Source organism: Xiphophorus hellerii, chromosome 16, assembly GCF_003331165.1.
Source record: "Xiphophorus hellerii strain 12219 chromosome 16, Xiphophorus_hellerii-4.1, whole genome shotgun sequence".
Classification (NCBI taxonomy): domain Eukaryota; kingdom Metazoa; phylum Chordata; class Actinopteri; order Cyprinodontiformes; family Poeciliidae; genus Xiphophorus; species Xiphophorus hellerii.
The window spans coordinates 18,194,006-18,216,487 of NC_045687.1; the positions used below are offsets into that span (position 1 = coordinate 18,194,006).

General features: G+C 38.9%; 2 protein-coding genes across 3 annotated transcripts in view; both read left to right on the plus strand.

The window, feature by feature from the left end:
- The window catches only part of myo15aa (myosin XVAa), a 44,168-nt gene extending 37,199 nt beyond the window's left edge, over positions 1-6,969 (plus strand). The window contains exons 58-66 of the mRNA XM_032587015.1: positions 263-357; positions 2,327-2,404; positions 2,600-2,696; positions 2,799-2,959; positions 3,784-3,917; positions 4,099-4,232; positions 4,453-4,586; positions 5,958-6,098; positions 6,236-6,969. Coding sequence (XP_032442906.1) covers positions 263-357; positions 2,327-2,404; positions 2,600-2,696; positions 2,799-2,959; positions 3,784-3,917; positions 4,099-4,232; positions 4,453-4,586; positions 5,958-6,098; positions 6,236-6,337 — 1,076 coding nt within the window. The 3' untranslated portion in view covers positions 6,338-6,969. The remainder of the gene's footprint in view (positions 1-262; positions 358-2,326; positions 2,405-2,599; positions 2,697-2,798; positions 2,960-3,783; positions 3,918-4,098; positions 4,233-4,452; positions 4,587-5,957; positions 6,099-6,235) is intronic.
- A 1,104-nt stretch (positions 6,970-8,073) lies between these two features.
- Positions 8,074-22,482, plus strand: part of llgl1 (LLGL scribble cell polarity complex component 1) — a 38,509-nt gene continuing 24,100 nt past the window's right edge. Inside the window, exons 1-2 of one of the 2 annotated variants that reach the window (XM_032587508.1) lie at positions 8,074-8,481; positions 12,403-12,500. In XM_032587508.1, coding sequence (XP_032443399.1) covers positions 8,401-8,481; positions 12,403-12,500 — 179 coding nt within the window. In that variant the 5' untranslated portion in view covers positions 8,074-8,400. The remainder of the gene's footprint in view (positions 8,482-12,402; positions 12,501-22,482) is intronic. The other variant, XM_032587507.1, reaches the window with a different exon arrangement.

A 22,482-nucleotide genomic window follows, 5' to 3' on the forward strand; every position in this document is an offset into this window, starting at 1 on the left:
GAAAAACATTTTTTTGACTTGCTTAATGAGCTCAGTAGGGTCATACCTGGCGTCCCACTGCAACAGAGTTTTCCAGCTTGGCTACGATCCAGCAGCCTTTGAAGGATCACAGCGGTCCAGGAGACCTGGACTTTATAGGTTCTTCTTTATAGGTTGTGAACCATTCCCAGTGTTGTCATTGGAATCAGTTCTTCGCCAACAGACTGGGGTTCGTCATAGTTCTGTATTAAAGTGTTTACTACCTGCTGGTTTAATTTGACAGGTATCGCCAAGGCTTGTCAGGAGAATCTGAAGAGGACATTCCAATATGGAGGACGCATTCAGTATCCTAACAGCATGGAGATCAAGGCAATACTGGTGAGTTGTTTTATTTCCTTGTCAATTATCCTTGGATCTATATATATATTGCTATATTATTAGACTGAGGAAAGTAGCACTGAGATAAAAAGAAAACAGCTGACACACATAATATGGCTGCATAAATTAAAATAGAAATAACTCAAATTTGAAGTTATGTTTTATACAAAATAGCAATAGTTGTTAGTACATGGGCTTTTTTGCTATATAGTTTTGTACTATAATGACACAGAAGTTATCTTATTATTTTTGGATTGACCAACACAAAGTAGCACATATCTGTAAAGTGGAAATAAGTGATTCTTCTTTACCTACTTAGCTCACCAGCTTTCCCACCACTGCTGACCAAAAAGGATCCCCATAGTGTCATACTTCCACCACCGTGTTTTACTATAGGAGTTCAAGACAATCTGTAGATTGTGTCATTTGCCAAACATACCAACCATTGTGTGGGTTGAGGTCAAAAAGTTGCTGATTAGTGGTCCATTGCCCAGCCTACCAGATTAGGTGGAAGGATATATCTTAGTATGTTTGATCTATATTCTTTCACCTTCCAGAAGACGGATTGAATAAAGCTGCATGAGATATGTAAAGTTTGGGAGGGTAATGTTTCATGTTGTATTAAGAGCCAAGTGTAGAGAGGCCAGTGGCAGACAGAGTCGGTGGGATTTGACAAATAAAATGACTTACGAAAACAAAGGAAATGAACTCAACACTGTAAAGCAAATGCAGAGCTGGCAGCCGGCAAGAATAGAGCTAGCATTGAAGAGAAAGGCAATGGCAAACAGACTACAATAAACAAAGAAACTGGCAGGGAGGTAAGGAAACGAAGAGACTTTAAACTACTGGGAGAGTTCATGAGTGGCATGGGAATCAGGTGTGACTAATCAGAGGAGCGCAGCGCAGCTGAAGAAGAAACAGATCAGGGAAAACCGAACAACTTTAATCACGATAATAAACAACCCAAAAGCAATCCAAATGCAAATACAAGTGAGAACCAAAAAATACAAACACCTGTGGATTTTTAGATAACTACTTTAAGCTTTGAGACTGGCCTGTATGCTGTGCTTCATGATGCTGCTCGTTCACTAGTGTTTTCTAACAAACCTCTGAGACCTTCACAGAGCAACTGGATTTATACTGAGAATAAACTGAAGAAAAGTTTAATCTATTTACGAATTACATTAATTCTAAAGGCAGTAGGTTTGCACTTCATTTTTATTGATGTAAAAATGTTCAATATAAATGCACACTTATGTTTTTGTGAAGATATAGTTTATTCCTCTTCACAATTTGCTACTTTGTCTTAGTCTAGCACATAAAAACCCAACAAAATATATCGATATCTTTGGTTTTGATATTTCTATTTGCCTTGAATGTATATTTTGACAGTTATTTGACATTTAAAGTGTACGTACACTCAAAGAAACAAAGTCATAGATCAATTAACAAACATGCTCCATGATGTTATTAAAAAAAGACCAATTTTTCTGATTTGAAAACAATGTATGATTATTTTATTGTTTGTAAAGATTTAAAGATGACTGATTTGGTGAGCTACTCAAACCTTTCCAACTTGTTGGAAACAAAAACATTGCTTTAGGCCATGCAGATGTGTCACAGTTCATTCTCTTCCAAATAAAATGGTATCAGTGAAACTGATACCCCGTCTTGAAGAAGGGCCTGTCTGAATTTGCTGAGCGTTAAGCAACAGAAACTCGCAGTCAAACAATTTGCACACTGTCTGCAGTAATACACAGCACAATCAGAAAATGTGAACGCTGTTTGGGAAGGCTTGTTTTGACAGATTTGTTCTAATCCTGTATGGAAAAGTTCATATTTGTAGTTTTAAGTGCTTTGTTTAAATACAGGACAGAGAGCTATCAAGGGCTCACTCATGACAGTAATGTTGTTTGGTTATATGGATGGGTTCTCTGATTTTTCTTTTTTCTTTTGGCTGTATGTGTAGGCTGGGCGCAGCTCAAAGAGACAACTTTTCCTGCTTCCGGGTGGGATTGAAAGGCACTTGAAAATCAAAACATGCTCTGTAAGTGTAACTCAGATTCAAAGAGGACCAGTAACACTAGCTGTAATGAACTATAAATATTAAACACTACGACTGCATGCAGCCTACTCGGACCAAGTGAAAAATAGTTGTGGCTGGTGTAAAAGTAGGAAAAAAAACAACACGCGTGCTAAATCTGTGAGGAAGGATGGATGTTAACAAACTTATTTATGTCAGGTCGCGTTGGATGCGATAGAGGAGCTCTGCTCAGAAATGGGACTACAAAGACTGGAGGCGTTGGATGAATATGCGGTCTTTCTGGTAACACATAGAGGTAAAGTGTGGAGGTTTTGCTGTAAGGGAACTTTAAATTCTCAACCCTTGTTGCATTATGTAGCTACATAAGATCTGATAACTGTGCTGCTCTCTTGTGTAGGTCAGAATGTGCGTCCCCTGAACAAGCGTGAGTACATCTTGGACATCGCCACAGAGGCCGAGCCAGTGGATGCCAACTACAGTCTGTGGTTTAGAAGGGTCGTATGGAGTCTGGCTCTTAAACTTGACAACGAGCTTTATGTCACCATGCACTACAACCAGGTACAGCACTGTCTTTTAAGCTGAGCAATGGCTAAACATCCCTCTAGCCATCTGGTCACAAAGTTACAAGTTACCCAGAGAAGTTTTCTCTCCTGAGTAATCCTCTCCAGCTCAAGGAGTTTTAGAAGGGATGCATAGATACCCAAACCAGTTTAAATGACTGGAGGAGCAGCAGCACTATTGCAAAATCCCTTAGTCTTCCTTTAGGAGGACAGTGGAGGAAACTGGTTTCTGCCTCTTGTTTCGGTCAGGATTTATGTCTCATGACCATTAGTTGGGGGCAGGAATGTAGACAAACTGGTAAATCTTAGCTTTCTGGCTCAGCATTGCTGCAGACAAGGCCCCATTCTATCTATTTGTCTCACCCGGTTTCTGTTTAAACAAGTACGAATGAATGAAACACCAAACATAAATGTCTGATGGACTGAAAGAAAAGTTAGAAACTATCTAGCAATGGCTTCATTTGCTTGCTCCTCTCTGTCGTACCTATAAAACCAGAGCTGGCCTTTCTCCCTGCCTTCTGCAGGCTCATACAAGGTAACAACTGAACCAGGGTGGAGTCAGAACGAAGCAGAATCTATTATTCTTCACTTTAAAGGGAGGATGAAAGCACATATAACAAGTGCTCACAAAGGGGCATCTGCATTTTATTGGAAACTGTTCATGTACGCAGCAGTTACTGATGCCTGGGAGATAAAGCTCCTTACCTGAAAATCAACAAACACCAGTTTATTAATATGCTTCATGTAGCACAATATTGACAGTAGATAATATTTCTGTACCTTGTGGAGACTGCCTTCCACCCAGTTCTGTCATTTTTCCAGGTCTTACCAGACTACCTGAAGGCTTTGCTGGGTGTAGTTCCTCAAGGTAAGCCCAGTGACCAGCATATGCAACAAATTGCCAGGCTGGGCTCCCTACAGCATCGTGCCAAGGACGCCATCTACCTGCCCACGCTGTAAATATATTCTCCTGATTTTGTTTTCAAGCATGAATCATTTTCTTCTGCATAAACTAAAGAATAAAAATAAGCAAACTAATGCACAGCATCATGTTATCCCTACGCTGTCTTCACATATCCAGACACAGTAGCACATGTAACCTAATAAAACCCACTGAATGTTTTTGTGTGTTTCTAGCCGCGAGGTGCAGGAATGCGTCCCCTCACAGTTCTACAGCAAACAGGGTTCCCAACAATGGCTGAACATGGTAACGCAGCACATGCAGTACGTCCAGCCTTTAAACCCGCACCAGGCCCGCGCACAGTTCCTCGGTAAGACTTTGTTAATGTGTCCAACATTTTTAACGTTAAGATGAATGCCTAAGAGACAGTTGTACGTAGATAGGCTCTTATATTGTTGACTATTTCTTCTTAGATCAGAAACTAATTCAATAGTTGAAATGCACATCAGATTGATTTTTTATAAGAGGATTAATATAATTTTTTATGTGGCTGGTTGTATAAAGGGATTTGTTTGTGTGTTTCTCTTCAGGTCTGGTCAGTGCCTTCCCCATGTTTGGCTCCTCTTTCTTCTACATACAGAGTTTGAGCTCTTCATCTATCCAGGCGCCCTGCATCCTGGCTGTGAACCTGAACGGACTGCACTTTCTTAACAAGGACACCCACGTGAGTAAACGGCTAGCACATCCACAATGTCAGTCAGACATCCACAAAATCAAAATTCATGCTTTACATTACAAAATTGGGTGAGTGTAGCAATGTGATGACTGCTTATTAGAGCTTTTAAGGAGTTAATACTTTTTTTTTTTTACCAAGTTACTTTAAAACAAGTCAAATAGCCTCCTCCGCTGGTGAAGTTGTGTACTTGTTTGCTTGTGTTTATTTTGTATGGAGTCCAAATGGTGCCAGATGTTTAACTAAAGTAGGCCAGGGAAACCTATTCCTAGTTTTAAAATACCATATGACCTGATTTGTTAATTAACATCTGACAAGTCAATGAGACAAATTTTTGCCACTAAGAATAAGGGTTCTTGTGCATTATTATCATTATTATAATTGAGTTTTTACATTTAAAAATGTCAGCCAGAATTGTAGCAGAACCTTTTTTTATGGCTACAAAATACATGTGGCTCTTTTGTTTCTTGCTAAATGTAAAACCCAATTTGTGTAATTACTGAAACTGTTCATTGTACAATCAGTCTACCCAGAAAATGTGTTCAAATAAATCCTAAAATTAAAAGCTCAAAATAAATATAACATTCATGCTGATGATGATTCTATGTAAACTTTCAATCAGACCACACCACTTTTCCTAAATCAGTGATCAAGGTTTAATATGGCAAGGTTGTCAAGAAGCACCAGGTTGAGGCAGAGCCGAGGCACGGATAGGTACTCAAATTATGTATTTTAACAGGTTTGATGATTAAATAAAATGTTACAGATTGTGCATAAACAAAAGTGAACATGGAGCATGGACTGAGGTGCATGAAAACAGAAGAAACTGACAGGCAACATGATTGCTGAACAAGAAATAGGAGGTTGATTAATAAAGGGGTGCAGCTGTGAGGGAAGGCAAAGCAGGCAGACTGAGGGACGTGACTAATCAACAAAGAATAAGCTGAACTGATTCAATTAAGGAACATGAGAAACATCCTGACAATAATCTAAGAAAAATACATGGAACACAAAGAAAAACTTTGGAAATAAAGATTAAGGAATAAACTAATATGGCAACACCTTGACAACAATAACAAATATGGAGAATGGAATGGAGTATGGCAAGACTGGTAAAACATAAATAACCCACAAGGAATTGAACACAAACAAAAACCGAACCAAAACATCCAAGGAATGTGACGGAGGGAACACTGTTTCCCTAAAAATTGTTTTCAAGTCCAACTCCTGGCACTTGCTGAGCTTTATGTGTGCCATCTGGAGACAGTAAACCACATGCAAAAAGAAACAAAAACCAGTTGAGAAACGTTTATATTTGTTTGTTATGCTCACTTGTGAGCATGTTTGCGTGTGTGCGATTAGGACGCCATGGTACGTTTCCCGCTGAAGGAGGTACAGTCGACCCGCACCCAGAGACCAACTTCAGGCTCCAGTTATCCGTACGTGGAGATCATGATCGGAGACCTGCTCAACCAGCGAATCACGCAGCTGCAGCTGGAGCAGGTGTGTAACTGTCCTCATAAAAGACGTAGCAATGACCAGTACGCAAACATTACATTGCATAATGCACAAGTAAATCTGCTTTCACTTTAACGGGTTGTCTTAAGTTCCATATCAATCTGTGTTTGTATGTTTCCCAGGGCCTGGAGCTGTGCCGAGTCATTGCCATGCACATGGAGAACATGCTGTCATTCAGAGAGAAGAGACTCACCTTGCCACCAAGTGAAATCACTCTGCTATAGCACAGAAATGACCATGGATGGACACGAAAATCCTTCTTTAGTGCCCCATGAGGGCACTGTATCTACCTCTAAAATGTTTGAATATTTTGATATTTTTATACTCTCATTTTATTTGAGCTAAGATGAAATGTGCATTTATTGAAATTAGATGTGAGTTTGCGCTCAGCAAAACGAAGAAGTTCCTCTTGTAGGTGTGCAAAGTGTTTTCCTGGTAGTTTACCGTTCTACTAAAACAGATATGCAAATTGAATAACCTACATGTTTAGCCTTGCCTTGCATTAGCAAATGATCATGGTTTCACATGATGCACTGTCTTTCATTAGACTTGAATATGCATTCAAATTCAGCCTCATAAATCAGAGATAAGGTGTTCTCCTTGTTTATGTGCAGATAGAAGCTGGAGAATGCAACCAACTCAATTCTTTTTCTCCTCTTTGCCATGTAAACAAAGGCAAATATCTAATCAGATAGCACTAAATAGGACCAGATTTTGGTGAATAAAGTTTGAAGCCACATTAATAAACAGTATGCACTGAATAAATTTCTTTTAGTACAATGAATATTTTATAAAAATGTCTACAATTAATGTATTTGACTAATGCTGGACATTAAAGTTTGTAATATAATCTCTGTGTGTTCGAATTACCGTATATTTTTCATGGTGCCTTTAAAAAGTCTCCTTGCCCCTTTAACTTAAACCTCAATGTGTTTTATGCAGGCAATCATAAATTACTTTTAAATTAAGTGAAATGAAAATTGTTTCCAACATTATTATTATTATTATTTTACAAATGTTTAATTACAACCGCACAATGATTCAGCTTTCAGAGTTTTTTAACACAACGGTTATTCGACATTTAAAGACACATTGAAACACAACACAAATTGAACCGACAGAATTGTGAAGAATACGTTGTGTGTGGTAGGGAAAATAAAAAGTTTTGAATAGTGACAGTTCTTTCAAACAGTGGAAATAATTTGCTTGCTGACTCAATCTTAACCACCTTCAAAAATTTTGCAACTAAATTTAGCTTGTTTTTTTCCAACATGTAAAATTTGGTTTTGTGGTCAAATAAATCTGGATTTGAAAATCTACCCATTAAGACTAAATAATCTGAAAATCCTCTTATTTATTCTAAATAAAAGAGCCAAATCGTTGGTCTCGTTTTCCTGAAATACTCAGATAACTGCTTTAAACTTCATCTTGTTCATTAACTAATGAACAAGTTGAAATTTAGTTAAATAAACTCGAGGTTTAGTTAAATAAACCTCATTCAGAACCTTGAATTCCGAATAAGGTTCACTGTAAATTGTTAACCTTGCGAGAAATAGGAAAAATATACCTTTCATCGTTTGAATAATCTCCTAAACTTTTAAGAATATTATTCTGACTTGGAGAAAGATTTTTCTATAATATAATTTTGATAAATTCGTTTGTGATTTCGTATCAGTAATACAACATTTTTAGGTGGAGCAGTCTCAGTTCAGTTGTAATATTTGAGTATCTAATTTAACCATTGATTTTTCAACCGCTTGTGCTGCTTTTGTAAATTATTTCAGTGTTTTTTTTTTTTGTTTGTTTTGATTTTAAACTCTCATTGGCTACTTATCCGGGGTTTGCTTAGTTTTGTTGTTTTCAACGTACCTTTTACTGTCTCCAATACGCGCTTGTAGCGGCGCCGCTGAGTCGGTGTACTCCGTGTTACAGAACGAGCACTCCTCCCCAAATTTCTCGGGCGCGTGGGTGTTTCTGACTGGTTTCTTGCCGATTTCTTTGCCGTCATTGGTGAAGAATGACGAGTTTCGTGTGAACCGGGAAAGGGAGGGGGTTGTGGTCAAACCCACAGCGACCTAAACAGCCCCGGGAGGAGAGGAGGATAGAGAAGAGTTGTCTCAGCAGCAGCAGCTACAGCTGTAGCCCCGCGTTTAAAGCCTGCATGGGCTAGTCCGTTAGCTAGCTTAGCATAGTCCGCTGCGCCGCTGATAACTCCGGGCTCGCTTGCTACGCGTTTTCCCTTCCGTCCCACCGGGTCGAGCCTGCTCCCCCATTACCCTCTTCGAAGATGATGAAGTTCAGGTTTCGTCGGCAGGGCACCGACCCGCAAAGAGAAAAGATAAAACAGGAGCTCTTCGCTTTTAACAAGGTAAAGTAACGGGACAAGGAGGGGAGGCAGGCAGGCGTTCCTCATCTTCTGCAGATCTGCCACCCCCCCAAAAAAGCAGCTGAACGGGTCTGTTTTATTAGAAACAGGGTGCGTTTTAGATGGAGATCACGCTGCAGCATTTAAACTAGCTGCTCGTCTCTGTGTTGCTGTTATCGTGCAGTGATTCCCACACGGAGAGACATTACCGCTTCTGATTGATGGGGCTGAGTGCAGACGGGACTCGGACGGGCTTTGTTGATGACTGTGGGGTGGTTTCATGTGACCTCCTATCAAAGTTTACAGCAAAATCAGTTTGGAACTTTAAAAAACTCTTGTGGTGTTAATTACATACCTTTTGTGATCACTGATGGGGATTATCCGCGATTACAGATAAAGGAGATTGAGCAGTTTCAACAGTTTGATCCAGAAATCATATGTTAATGATTTAATCTAGATGGGGACAGCGTCTCTCTCTCTCTCTCTCTCTCTCACACACACACACACACACACTCACAAGTGATATTTAAACTCAAACAGCCCCATGCTTCTGTCAGTCTCAGGGCGAAACTATGAATATGAAGTTCAACTTCATTTTCTTAAACTGTCTCGTTTTGAATAATTTTCACTAACAGAGGTAAAGCAACATTAAAACACGGCTGTGTAATGAAGTGTGGATTTTACTGCAGGATTGCAAAGAATACCCTAGTTTGAAAAAGGCAGCTGAAGGAGGACAAAAGCAGTTTCTGCTTTGTGTGTTTGAATCGATGACTTCATTAGAGAACCAAGCTGACCTGCTGCTCTTAACATTACACCGTATGAGTGAGTTTGGTAGATTTTGACATGGATCATGAAGGATTTGAGTTGAAAGTCTTTTGCGCTTGAGACAGATTCACTCAGATGTCCTCCGGTCATGATGGATTCTCTTTTAGATGGCGAAGTTGAAGCAAACTGTGGTGTTAATAGTGATCACATCAAGAACTTTAACCAGCGCTGATTTGTTCCTGTGCAAATTCATAACGTGTAAAATAAATTATTGTGTAATGTTTTTTGTCTCAAATGTAGAAAACGGCAGATCTACGCTACTTGAAGAAATATTTTCACCTAGTTTAAAACGATAACACACGACACTTTTAAGGGATTTTAACACCGGGACTCAAAGGAAAATAAATAAATAATTCACCTGAAACTACATATTACTTCTTAGACGATGACATTGAGTAATTCCAGTTTTCCATCGGAAACTATTGGTTGTTGCCAAATTTCCCTTAAATCCTGAAATCTATGGCTCATTCGCACATACTGTTGAAACTTTTTACTTAATTTTATTCAGTAAAAATATATATTTTTACTGTAATACTGTAAAGTTTTCGCATGCAAGCATGAAAATACAAGGTAAAAGAAAAGGTGCAACTGGCAAAATTATTGAGGATAATGAACAGTTGAAATGCGATTGTGTAGATTAGCAAGTGATTATTAGAATAAAAAAACTGAAAAAAGACTTTGCAGGAGATGATAAATAGCTTGAGCACTGCTGTGAAACTTGTGGTGTCCGTAAAAGGATTTTGCAACAGATCTTTATTTAATTTGGGTTCAGGGAGATGATGTATTGATTAATTTTTGGAGGTTCTGCAGCTTGGCCAACAGAATCTCTGAACTGTACTCGTGTACTGTGCAGAAATGAGCCAAACTTTCAGTGTTGTGGCCTTGAACTCATGTTAGGTGAGACTGAAAGTGTTCCAGAGAGCGTCCCTATCCAAACATTTCATGTTGAAAGACTCATTTAATCAATACCGGCTCTCCCGAATGGAGCCAGATAAACGCGTAGATCACTACTGTCATTTAAAATAAACTCAATGCAATTTATATGAGAAAGAAAACTTGAGGAAATACAACATAATTTGATTTTGGCACGTTCTTTCTCATTTTCAGCATCAAAACAATTAGTCACAGTTGGGAAAGCTCTTATGCACTCCATTTGTTTTTCATTACGCTCCCCGACCTCCTCTTCTTTGGCCGCCTGCCTCAGTGTATGAAGTTACCTTTGTGTTTCTATTCTGCTTTCAAATTTGTCCTTTAAATGTGAAAATATGAGCACTACACCCTTTGCAAGTAAAATCAAATTCACATCGGAATGTTAATCCAAAGTTTCTTTAGTTGTCTTAACCTTCCTGTTTATCTCTATGTGGGATTAACCCGGTGAAATACTGCGCATCCTGTATTTCTGTCGAGAGGAGTAATCCCCTTTTTAAAGACTGGGTTTGGTGAAACATCTTGATTAGTTCATTACAACACCGACGATTGCCTGGCAACCGTTTTTTTACATGCAAAAATCGTAACAGTCATAGTGCCTTCCTTGCAAATGATTCACATATTTTCACCTATTTCCAGATTGTTTTGACAACTGCAAACTTTTTTTTTTTTTAAATCATAAGATTTTTGAGAACCACGTATCATATTTGTTCCAACTTTTGTTTTCTTTTATATTAACTCCCTTTTTAGAAATTTGTGATTGTAATGCTAAAATATTACAAAAGTTAAAGGTATAGGAAAACTTTCACAAGACACTTCACATGCGCATCATAAAGGTGACGTTTTTATGTAAACCTATGTGCACATCTATTCCTTTTTCCTTCAAATTCTCTTCAGCATTAGAGCTGCACAATATATCGAACTGGAACTGCTATGGCGATATTGGTGCACTCAATACCTGAAAAGACTGCGTGGACACAATATTTGGATGAAGACAGTATTTAGAGTGTCATGCATTCCTGCTTTGCATATTGATTATTTGACTAGTTGGGAGGACTTTAACTGCCCTTAATGTGCATGTCTAATGGATGTGTTTAGTGGCAGAAGTGCCCATTCCTACACAGAGGCGGTGAATGAGAGTAAAGCACATTTTGATGCACATCCAGCTTTAGCAAGCATGTCTGAACAGCAGCTGAAGAGAAAAGTTAACACAGGATTTTTCCCACATTATCCAGATAATCTTTGTAAGCTTCAGAAAAGCTGATGTTGCTAATTTTTCAAAGGAAGACCAGCTAATAGTGATGGGGTCTTAAGTGTCTTTTATGTTTTATTGTATTGAGGCAAACAGATGTTTTAGATTTTAGCCTAAAACTGCTCTTCTTCTTGAGTGTCTCTTCACATTTCTGAATATTCTTGTTGTTTTTTTAAACTTTATTGCATTCCTTCGTCTTGTTGGACTCTATTGAATATCCATGGATGCCGGTCTGTTCATCTAAACAAGATGTCTGCAGAGACACCCTCTAAGTAAATGCCTTTGATAGTGGTTGTGTGTGTGTGGGTGGTGAGGCACCTCAGTGCCGTGTAGAGTCAGCTCGTCTGAATGGTGTATCGTGTTTAAAGTCCACGGACTGTTTGTTTTGTTGGAACAGCACGCTTGTTTTACTGTTCGGTACCAGCTGCTGCGACTGTCACAGAGGTGGTCTGTCCACGGGAGGCGTACTTTGATGTGGCTGTATTTGTGTGCAGTCGGCTAACGGCAGAAAGCATCGACGCTTTTACTTCACGTCACTTCCAAGAGGAAGACCTGGGAAGGTCTTTTACTCTTTCCAGAATCTGCTCACTTTTTCTCTGCAGCTCTAAGTGCATTCCCAGCTGTCTGCCATTCCGTGCCACGGGCACAAGGGGAAAATAAGCCTGTGAATTGATGTTAATCCCAGTTAACAAGGTCTGCAGAACATGGCTATAAAGTGTCGAGGGCTGCCATTCAGTGGCCTTTTTAAAAAGTTTCCTCTGACTTTATTAAAGTGGTCCTCCCTTTTAGACGCCTTGCTGATGAAAAAGTCTAACTTGGAAAAAGAGGTGGACGTGTTTTAGGCGGGTTTATACGGTGTATTTTGTCTTTGCTGTGTCATCCTGTCATTTTTTTCCTCTCCTCTGTCTTCCTCCTCCCAGACTGTGGAGCATGGGTTCCCCCATCAGCCCAGTGCCCTGGCCTTTGACCCCAAGCTGCAGCTGATGGCCATTGGCACAAAGTCAGGAGCCATTAAAATGTATCCTTTATCGCTGGTGAGCTTCTGTTTCTGTGTTTACCTTTTTTTTTTTTTTTGATTATCGCTACTCCTCAGCTGAAACCTTCCAAGGTGCAAAAGTATTCAGGCCACTTTTTTATACGTTTTGTCATTTCAATGTGGTAGACCATCACAATGTAGGGTATTGTTGTGAAGTGGAATGACGGTGTCAACATCTTATTAAGTCTGCAAGACTTATTAACTAAGTGTCTTTCAGCTTTACACAACTACAGACTAAGTTTCTTTGAAAATGTTATTTATCAAGCCGTTTCAGGCCTTCAGAGTACAACTGTGTTATTATTCCCAATCTGGATGGTTTGCTAATTCTGAAGCCACGTCTTTACACTGGATCTTATTTTGTGGTGTCACTTTATAGGGGCTGAACACCAAGGCAACATTTTCAATTCTAAAACAAAGCATAATGCATCCTTTTATTTCCTCTTCACAAGTTATGTTTCTGTCTAACTATCATGCAAACTCTTGTGGTGTCAAAAAGACAAAAAAAAAAGGAAAATGCGAATTAGGCTTGTTTCCATGTAATGTACATGGCAGGCTACCCAGGGCGTAATTTCATCAGATGTTGACGTTATGCATAGCTGTGATAAAGAAGATGTAGAGGTTTCAAACAAGCACGGACCACACATCTCAGAAAAATGGAGACGGTTCTTGTGTCCGAGCTGGAGGTTTGAACTTAGAAATTTCTCCGGGTTTCTTGCGTCCAGCGACACCCATCAGCTGTTTTTAATGCGATACTTCAAAATTAAAATATTGATGGAAACACGGCTACAGTTGTGCAATGTGTTCTATTACGTAAAACCCATTGAAGGTTTTGGTTATAATGGGACTGAAAGGGTATTAATACTTCTGTAAAGCAATGCAAGTTATTTTTATTTGAATCCTTGAGCTATCAGAGTCTCCCAATCGCACACGTGTCAATTTATTAAGTACTAGAATCCTCAAAGTTAATGAGAGAAATGTTATTGAGAATATAAAATTATATTTTGGGGTCAAACCATCCAGGAAAGTTAAATATTTCAGGCTTGGGACCATAAACAAAAACCCCAGACTGAGTGCGGAAGCTGATTTCCTTCTTTTGCTGTCAGTTTGCATCCCTTTAGCAGGCTGTCTCTTATCTCCACATCAGCTCTGCGAAGCAGCCAGAGACCTGTGTTCAGCTGTATGCTATCAAGTGCTGACCTATTGAGCCATAAGATGTTTTCTTTATTTACCATTTATGTTGAAGGGAATGCTGCTTACAGTCTGAGATGGATGATGCTTCACTGCTTAGTTTTTTTTTTCTTTGAAACTGTGAGGAAATGCTGATCAGTTGTGATTGTAGAAGTGCAGTTTATGTAACATTGGTCTGGTGGAGCGCTGAGACGCTGTGTGTGTGTGATCTCTGTGGGAAGTTGCACTGTCTGCACCACTGAAGTGAGGAGAATGGGACTGATCTGTCACTGTTTACTAAAGTTGTTGAAGCATTTAGCCGTGTTTCCTGATTATACATGTGAAACTCCGCTCCAGGGATGTGCATATTAACCAATCCGAGGATCCCCTCTCTTAAATTCGTAAAGAAATGCAATAGTGTTAAGATTGTTTCTCCACAAAAGCACTTCCTTTTTCTTCTGGGTTATCCTACCTGCAGCTGTTCCACAGGACGCCACCGGATTCTGATCCATCTGAGCAGCACAAGATAATTAGGAGCACTGAGTGAAGCTGCACTGAGAAAACCTCTGGTTTGGCTCATCACATGCATTGCACCAAAACTATAATTTGGCCCAGGCTTTCAGTTATGTCAGAAATGCTAACAGCTCACAGACTCGTGCACTTGGTGATGTTGTCTCCCTTGTTATCTCTGCTGCAGTCAACCCTGTCAGGGCTTCAGCAACACTTCCAGGGCGAGATCCGATGTGGTTTTATGGAAGGGTTCGTTTCTGATTAGCGCGGGACGATCCTACCTCATAAAACTCTTGAATGTTTTGAGGCTCATATATAAAGTTGTAGCGTGTAGTTTGTATATGTGAACATCTGATATGCAGAGTTGAGGAGAAGTGTTTCGATTTGCATTCATAGTAGCTGGTTATGGATCTATAGTCGGTATGTCCACATTTATCCATGTGTGAAAGGAGGCTGCAGCCTGCGCTTCCAGATGCATTAGAGTGGAGAATGGACTCTTTGAGGCAGAGCTTTAAGAGAGAACGGGAGGCTGGTGGTACCAGGCTCTCGCACCCCAGAGACGGATGGAGATAAACAGAGGCTGTAAGGACGGGGGAGGAGGAAAGAGGAGAAATGGCTCTACTGTAAAGCTACACCTATGTTCAATTAAAGCCATAAAACACAATACTGACTTCTCACCCTGTCTCTAATGAGGTTTCAGCTCTGTTGGGGTTGTGGGAAAGTTGTCCACACAGAACCGGGACTTTTACAACCCAGGAAGATATTATAGAGCATTGTAGCATAACTAATGACGTGGTTTTCAGAAGCTAATACATAATGATGTGAATACTGTATGTGTACTATGTGTAAGGTTTTAAATAACCCGGTACAAGTAATGTTGAAGATTTATAATTTTAAAAAAATCAACTGCAAAATTTGGAAATATTCTTGGTGAAAAGCTAATAATTTCTTTTAATATATTAATTTGCGTAATAACACTAAATAACAGGAAATGCAGTAAAAAAACCCACAAATTAATCATTTAAATGATGAACCCTGTGAAATGTTTTTTATTATCCAAAATAGAACAAATTTCAAAAATTAATTTTATATGTAAAACCATGTAGTGGTTAGAGTAATTATTTTATTAGATAATGTTTTTGGCAGCATATCCTGTACTATTTATTTCATCCGTCCCCCTGACTCTGAACCTGTGGGCCTAAACCAGTGACCACGCTATTGACCGAGTGATTGGTCTGCAATTAAATTTTGTACAAAGCACAGACTTTAAATATATTGTTTTCCAAAGCTTTGGAAATCATTCACTTTTGTACAAATGACATGTGTGTAAGCACAAAAAAGATTAATCCAGTAATACTCTTGTTATAAAATGCTTTTAAACAAAAATACAGTGTAAAACACAGTGTAATAGTGTAATACAGTGTATTTTATTTTTGTTTTGTGCGGCACCAATGATGCATTCAAAGCACATAAATCCCACACTTTACTTTGGGTTTCTTCACTTTTTTTTCAAAGATAAATCAACTTCTCTCTCTTGCAAAGGGAGGTTATCATGAGAAGTTAGATGGTTCCAGCTAGTTGTTACCAAGCCTCTGCTCACTGAAGCTTTAACTAGAGCATTGTGCTCTCTGTAATTAACCCCACGGTGCTATTGTCTGGGAAGTTGATGTGTGGTTGCAAAGCATGCTGTTGCGGTGGAAGCTGTAATTTTCTGAGACTGTGCAGGTAAAGATAGACTTTGGGTTCCTACACAGTCTTGAAAGGTCTGGAAACGTATGTAGTTTTCCAGGGTGGAAAATGTTTTCATTTTTCCATATTTTCTTTGTTTCTTTCTCTTTCTAAAGGACAAAACTCTTATAAGGGGATAGTTTTCGCAAAACTTTGTGTAAGTTGACATGCTTGACCTTTAATTTGCAACATCACAACTTCATTTCTACATTTTATTCATTAATTATGATGTGTCTTACTGACTTCTCAGTCAAAACATAATTTCGTTCACTTCACTTCTGTTTGATCTTTTGCCAACTTTAAATTTAGGTTGGACTAGGCTTGCTGCTCTTAAACTTGGTCTAAAAACTTAAAACTAAGCTGAAAAACTTCTATTTGGAATTTTTTTTTTTTTTGCTGAATTTGTTAAAAAAATATTGCAATAGCTTTTATTTGTAGAATAATTATTAGATTTATACTAAAAACGTGTAAAAGTACCTTTTTAGTTTGATTTTTGCATAGCTTTTTTTGGAATATCAACCTTTTAATGTATTTCAAAACAATTTCAGAAAAACATTTTTCTTATTGCATTAATGCTCTGGATATTAAACAACGTAATAATTAGTGTTTCAGCTGCAAGAGCAATCACAGATGAGTGCAACATCTAAAGCAGTTCACGAACTGCAACAGCCAATATAGTCTCTCTTTCAGACATGAAAACAGGCAGCTGACATTTTGACCTCATGGCTTATTAGCTGACAGTATCGCAGAAAGCAGACCAAGTTATCAGGAGTTTCATCAGTGGTCTTTCATCACGAGGTCTTGTGTTTGTTCTTTGTCAACATTGTCTTGTCTGAAAAACAGATGTTGGTTTTTCACATAACATCCTTTAAGTATTTAGTGCCAATCATAAGGTGGTACGCCTGCCACTGATGCAAAGCAGCAACTTTCTGGCTGCTTTGCAGATCCAGAAAGTTAATTGACTTATAGATATTATATACTTCTACTGCATGTCTGAGTTTATGGTCTTTGTTTAGTGTGAACCTCTGTTCTCTATCCATGTTGTTTTCCGCTCTTATCATTTTGCTCACTTGCGTTGTCTTCCACAAGTTTCTACTTCGTTCTTTCCCTTTCTTCTCCTCTCACTGTCAGCATTTATGTCCTGAGAGGTACTGCTTTGACCACAGATTGGGGTTCAACTGAGGGGAAGGGACAACATATTGTTTTTCTTTTTGATTCCACCCCTTTCATCCCCCTGTGTGTATGTGTGTGTGAGTGTGTGTGTTGAATGAGATCGTGTGCGGGGGTGGATGGGCGATCTTAAGCAGTCTGTCTTCTGTCCTGGAATGCATGTTGCACTGCCCTGCATTAACCCCCCACCGCACCCCACTTTGTGTGGGTGTGTGTGTGTGTGTGGGTGTGTGTGTGTGGATGAGGAGAGTAAGAGCTTTGTTGCTGAGTCTAGTCTTAATAAAGGGAGCATTTAAAATGGTTTCCAAGACAACCGGGGCAGTTGCCTAGGATGAGGAGTGCTTGCAGCCGGGAGGATTTCAAAAGTCTGCACCTCAGCAAGTCAGATACCAGCTCTTTTTCTTTTTTTTTTTTTAGGTTAAAAATGATCACATGATACAAGTTCGGCTCTTGGTGAATCAGACTGAAACTGTGACCGTGAATCCTCAGCATCAGCTAAACATGAGCCAATATTTACACCCATGCAGCAGAGCTTTGGTGCATGCTGTTTAAAGATTGCTGTGGTGCTTTCTGTTATCTTGTTGGTCGTACACAGCTGTTTGTGATCGGCCTGTTTTGGTTGCATGTGCTGAATCTTAATTGTCCAACTTGGTGAAATGTATTTGTTCCAGATTTGTATTGGAGCTTTGTAACTTTGTTTCTCTTCTACTTCTACTTCTACTCTTTGTTTCTCTTCTACTAAAGTGTCCTGTTTCCAGTTTTACTGTGACTGTGGTTACCACGGTTTGTTGATCTGAAACGGTTTGTGTTTAAATACCAAATTTCCAAGAAAAGGAGTTCTTTCAGACTATGATTCATGCAACGTCATGCAGCCGACTAATGTTCAGTGAAAAAAGTACAGTCGTCTTCTCGTTTTCTTAGTTCAGCTGTTTTAGTTTTGGGCCTTATGAGGATTGACTTAGTTTATTCTTCCAGTAGATTTCTTCTTTGTTTGTTTTCAATATTAAATTTTTCCCCTTTAACTTGTTAAAATTCAAGAAAACGTTAGTACATGTCATGTGCTAAGTTGGTGTGTTCAATATTTGGTGAATGAATTTCCTTTACTATATGCTGTTGGTCACTAATAGCAACTTTATGGTGTAGTACTGAGTTCCTTTGACTGTTGGTTTACTGTTAGTTACACTAATGATGGTGAACCAAGTAGACGATTGGGACTTTTATGAAGAAGTGAAAGTTAAAGAAAAAGTTTCTGTGGCTCTACGTGCAAAGTGATATTCTCCTGTACTCATAACTGGCTCTTGACAGATATATTTGTCATTTTTCAGCCTAGTGACTGGCGATGCATTTTCTATATCAATGGAGGAATTTTCGTCCATTCCTCTTTGTAATTTGTTTTTTTTTTTTAATTCAGCCTCACTGGACAGTTTTCATGCATCAACTTCCTGTTTGATTTCATGCAACTTCATGTCAATCTGGACGTTCACAGAAACTGTCCAAATCCGTTCAGCGGCAGACATGATGGCGTGCTGCACTCGAACATTAAGACCAGAAACTTATGAGCGGATATTCTATCTCAAAATGTCCTGTGGTGACCAGACCTGATGGTTCCAGCCTAAACTCTTTTGTTGTTTCTTGTTCTTTTTATATTTTTACTGTCTACTCACTTTCTACAAACTCAAGTTAGTTTTTGTTGCAGTTTAGCTCTTAATATTTCACTTTTTTCTCTGCCACTTGGCCCCTTTCTTAATTTACATTCCTCATAATACAAAGACCCTTGAAATCCTGGTCTTTCCCAAGCTTTTGTGTCGTAACCTTTTGCACATTCTTGTGTATTTGGTTTGTGTCGGGCTCCTAACCCACATGCCCTCATAAATAAATGGCCGCACACGTACAAACACTTGGCAACAAACTGGAGGGGCCTGCTTTTACAGAAAAAGGGATGTGTGATGTCCCCCGATTTGAACCCAGTTGCCGCTGAATGAGTGAGTTGTTGCGTGAAAAAGAAAACATTTATTTGAACTGACAAATCAAAGTGTCCGAAAACAATCAAATGAGAAAAAGTGGAGTGGACAAATGTGGATGTTTATGGCTGCTAACTTGCTGCCTACCTTTTTCTTTACTCTCTGGATTAATATTGAGGAACATTACTGCCAGCAGTTTTGCTATTGTATGTTTCATTGAAGATATTGCTTTTTTTGATGTGTCACTGTTTGATGAAATTCAGTTTTAATCAAACTATTAGTAGAGTAAAAAAATGTTTATTTTAAAGCTTATTCTTTACATCATGTCATGTTATTCCCTCATGAACAACATAACATACGGAGGAACGCTGTGATATGTCGAAGGCGGAGTGTTGGAAGGAGTCGGAACTTTTTAAAGAGACAGAGACCCAATTTCAAAACGCCAAATTTCTGTCATGTCATGTTTTATTTATATATATATATTTTTTTCTTTTGAATATTTGAGATGGGTTGTATGAAAAACAAAAAAAGAATGATTAGTCGGATCTTCCGTGAATAATTTGGAGTTGCGCCTCAGAAAAATCCATGACTCAACAAATACTGAGCTGCGACTAGGTGGGGATCCACTGTACCGTGAAACTGATTTTACTTCTTTTTTTAAAAGGTTTGATTGGCTCTGGTGGTCTATTTGAGAGTGGTTACACAGGAAAGTAGGTAATGAGAGAGAGGACAGACATGCTGCAACCGTCATCAGGCTGGGACTCGAACCTGTGACAGCCACGTCATGGACTGAGTGCTTTACCCCTACCCCCCCGCAGCATCTTCACTTCTTCTTTTTTTTTTAAACAATTTGAACATTTTACCTACATCTGTATTTACTGTTTGTAGTTTGTAGTGCGTTCAATGGTTGAAAATGCATGTAGCTTTAGGGAAAATGGAAAAATGCTTGACAAATGTCTTTGTAATGCGTCTATAGTGCTTTTCATAAAGCTGATAAAAGTTTTGCTTGTGTTTAACGAAATCTCCAGAAGAGATGGGTTTGTTTCTGCAGTTGGTGGGTGTAGATGTTTGGCCTGTCTGACCAACATGATTCTTTTGTTTTCTAAGAAATGCTCAGTGAAACTCAGATCTTCACTTTGAACTTTCCAGACGCCCCTGAAACTCTTCTCCACACTCGCTTGAAGCTAAATTGTCCTTCTGTGTGTGGTCAGCTTGTACACTAACTCTTAGATCCCGGGGGGTTGTCCTCTCTTCCTCTCCGTCTCGATATTCCACCACATTTCTGTGTGTGTTCGAGGGTGTTGGCTGAGAGTCCAAAAGGGGGACAATGCCCTCTGTTTGTCTGTATTCAGACCGTGAAATCGCTTTATCCCTGTTCTCTCTCTGCATCACCGAGCCAACTGCACTTGTCTTTGTTTGTTTTTAAGATAATGTAGAAGATCATAATTGTGCCCCCTAATGGTACAAAGTGAGTTGTTTACTTTTTAACACCTAGTTTTAATAGTTTCTGGATAAGTCATGGGTAAGGAGTGCGGATTAAGACCTTGCTAGGTCTGGGTGACGGATTAGGGGACACACTGTGTCATTGGCATGTTTGCATGGGGATAAAGTTTGGAGTCTGAGTGGGAGAGACTGCATTGTTGACTCATATGTTGCAGGGTCCCTTGTCACATTGGGTACATAATAATCTTAAATCTTGATGCAGCCAATTGAATGTCCACCTAGTTTAGGGTATTTCTAGCAGAGGTGTGACCAAGTCACTGTGTTGCAAGTCTCAAGTAAGTCTCAAGTCTCTGTCCTCAAGTCCGAGTCAAGTCTCAAGTAAAGACAGGCAAAGTCGAGTCAAGTCTCAAGTCAGGAACCTTTAATTTCAAGTCATTTCGAGTCGTTTTTTTTTTTTTTTAATAATTTGCAATTATACATAAAATTCAAATATTAGACCATTTGTTCTTTTTAAAATATGTATTTGAGGTTCATTTGTGATCCTCTTATTCATCTGGTATTCTTCAAATCTGTCAGAAGTAAACAGATGTCAGAAAATAAATTACAGCCTTTCATGAATTACATTTGACTTCAGTTTACTCCTTCTATTCATAAATAAACATCAACACTACAACAATCATAGTTTTCAAAAAATGAAATAAGTATAAATGAAGTTATCACAAGTAAACTCAGGAAGGTCTGGTGAATTTATTTTTCTGCTTTTATTTCTAAGTATGTTAGTTTCAGTCCTCCGTAAATATGGGACAGATATTCTAAACACAAAATTTATTTGGGACAGTCACTGTATTTGGTCTTTTTTTTTTTTTCCAGCAAAGCTATACTACTTGGAAATGGGTTCTGTGCCACATGTGACAGTCACGCCGGTCAGTGCATTAAGTCAAAAACAGTTGACTTAATGCACTGACTGCAGTAAACAATATATTGTCAATATAATTTTCCAACGTAGATGTCTTCAAATACACCAACCATCCTTAGATGATACTAGACCCGGCTCATCATCATGATGGGACAGAGAGACTCTGTTCCCTGTGTTCAGGTCCAGAATCTGCTTTCTGTTCCGGAGCCCCGCTCACTATCCACCGGCTTCCTGAGCTAACACGGTGCACATTATTTGTGGAGGCATTTGAAGGACCGGATTTATGGTAAATCATCACCAATTTAACCCGGAGTACACATGCTAACACGAAGTTAGCTAAAGTCAACTATCTTACAGCAAAAGAAAAGTGCCACCTACCGATCTTTGTGAAGCTTCAAATGCCGGACAAAGTTGGACGTCGTGGCATCTCCATCCGATATTCTCTTCTTGCATGTTTTACAAGTTGCAGTTCGTTTTTTAGTCGAAAGTTCATAACCTACGTAGCCAAAAGAAATTACTCGCGTAAGCATATTCGAGCGGTTATTTCGTATTTCGTTCCCTGAGCTCTGTAGCTTTGCTGCGTTTTTTTAAACGTCCAAATCCTGTTAATTTGATTGGTTGTGCTGCAGCTACGTACACATACATACATAAGGAGAGAGGAAAACCATAGTGACGGTCTGCGCATATTGATACGGAATGAGTGAAATTAATTAATGACGCCACTTTATAAATAATGTGTTTTAAATTTTAAGACTTTGAGTAAAAAATATCAAGTCTTTTCAAGTAAACAGCTTCAAGTCGAGTCAAGTCCCAAGTCAATGGCATGAAAGTCAAAGTCAAGTCCGAGTCTTTGAGCATTTTTTCAAGTCAAGTCTCAAGTCGTGATTTTAACGACTCGAGTCTGACTCGAGTCCAAGTCATGTGACTCGAGTCCCCACCTCTGATTTCTAGGTCTTTGTACCATTCTCTATTTGTAATTTGACACTTTTTTTGTCTTGTTTGTTAGGATTTCTGTGAAATGCCTCAACTTTTAATAGTTTTGTATTGCTAAATATTGCTAATATAGATA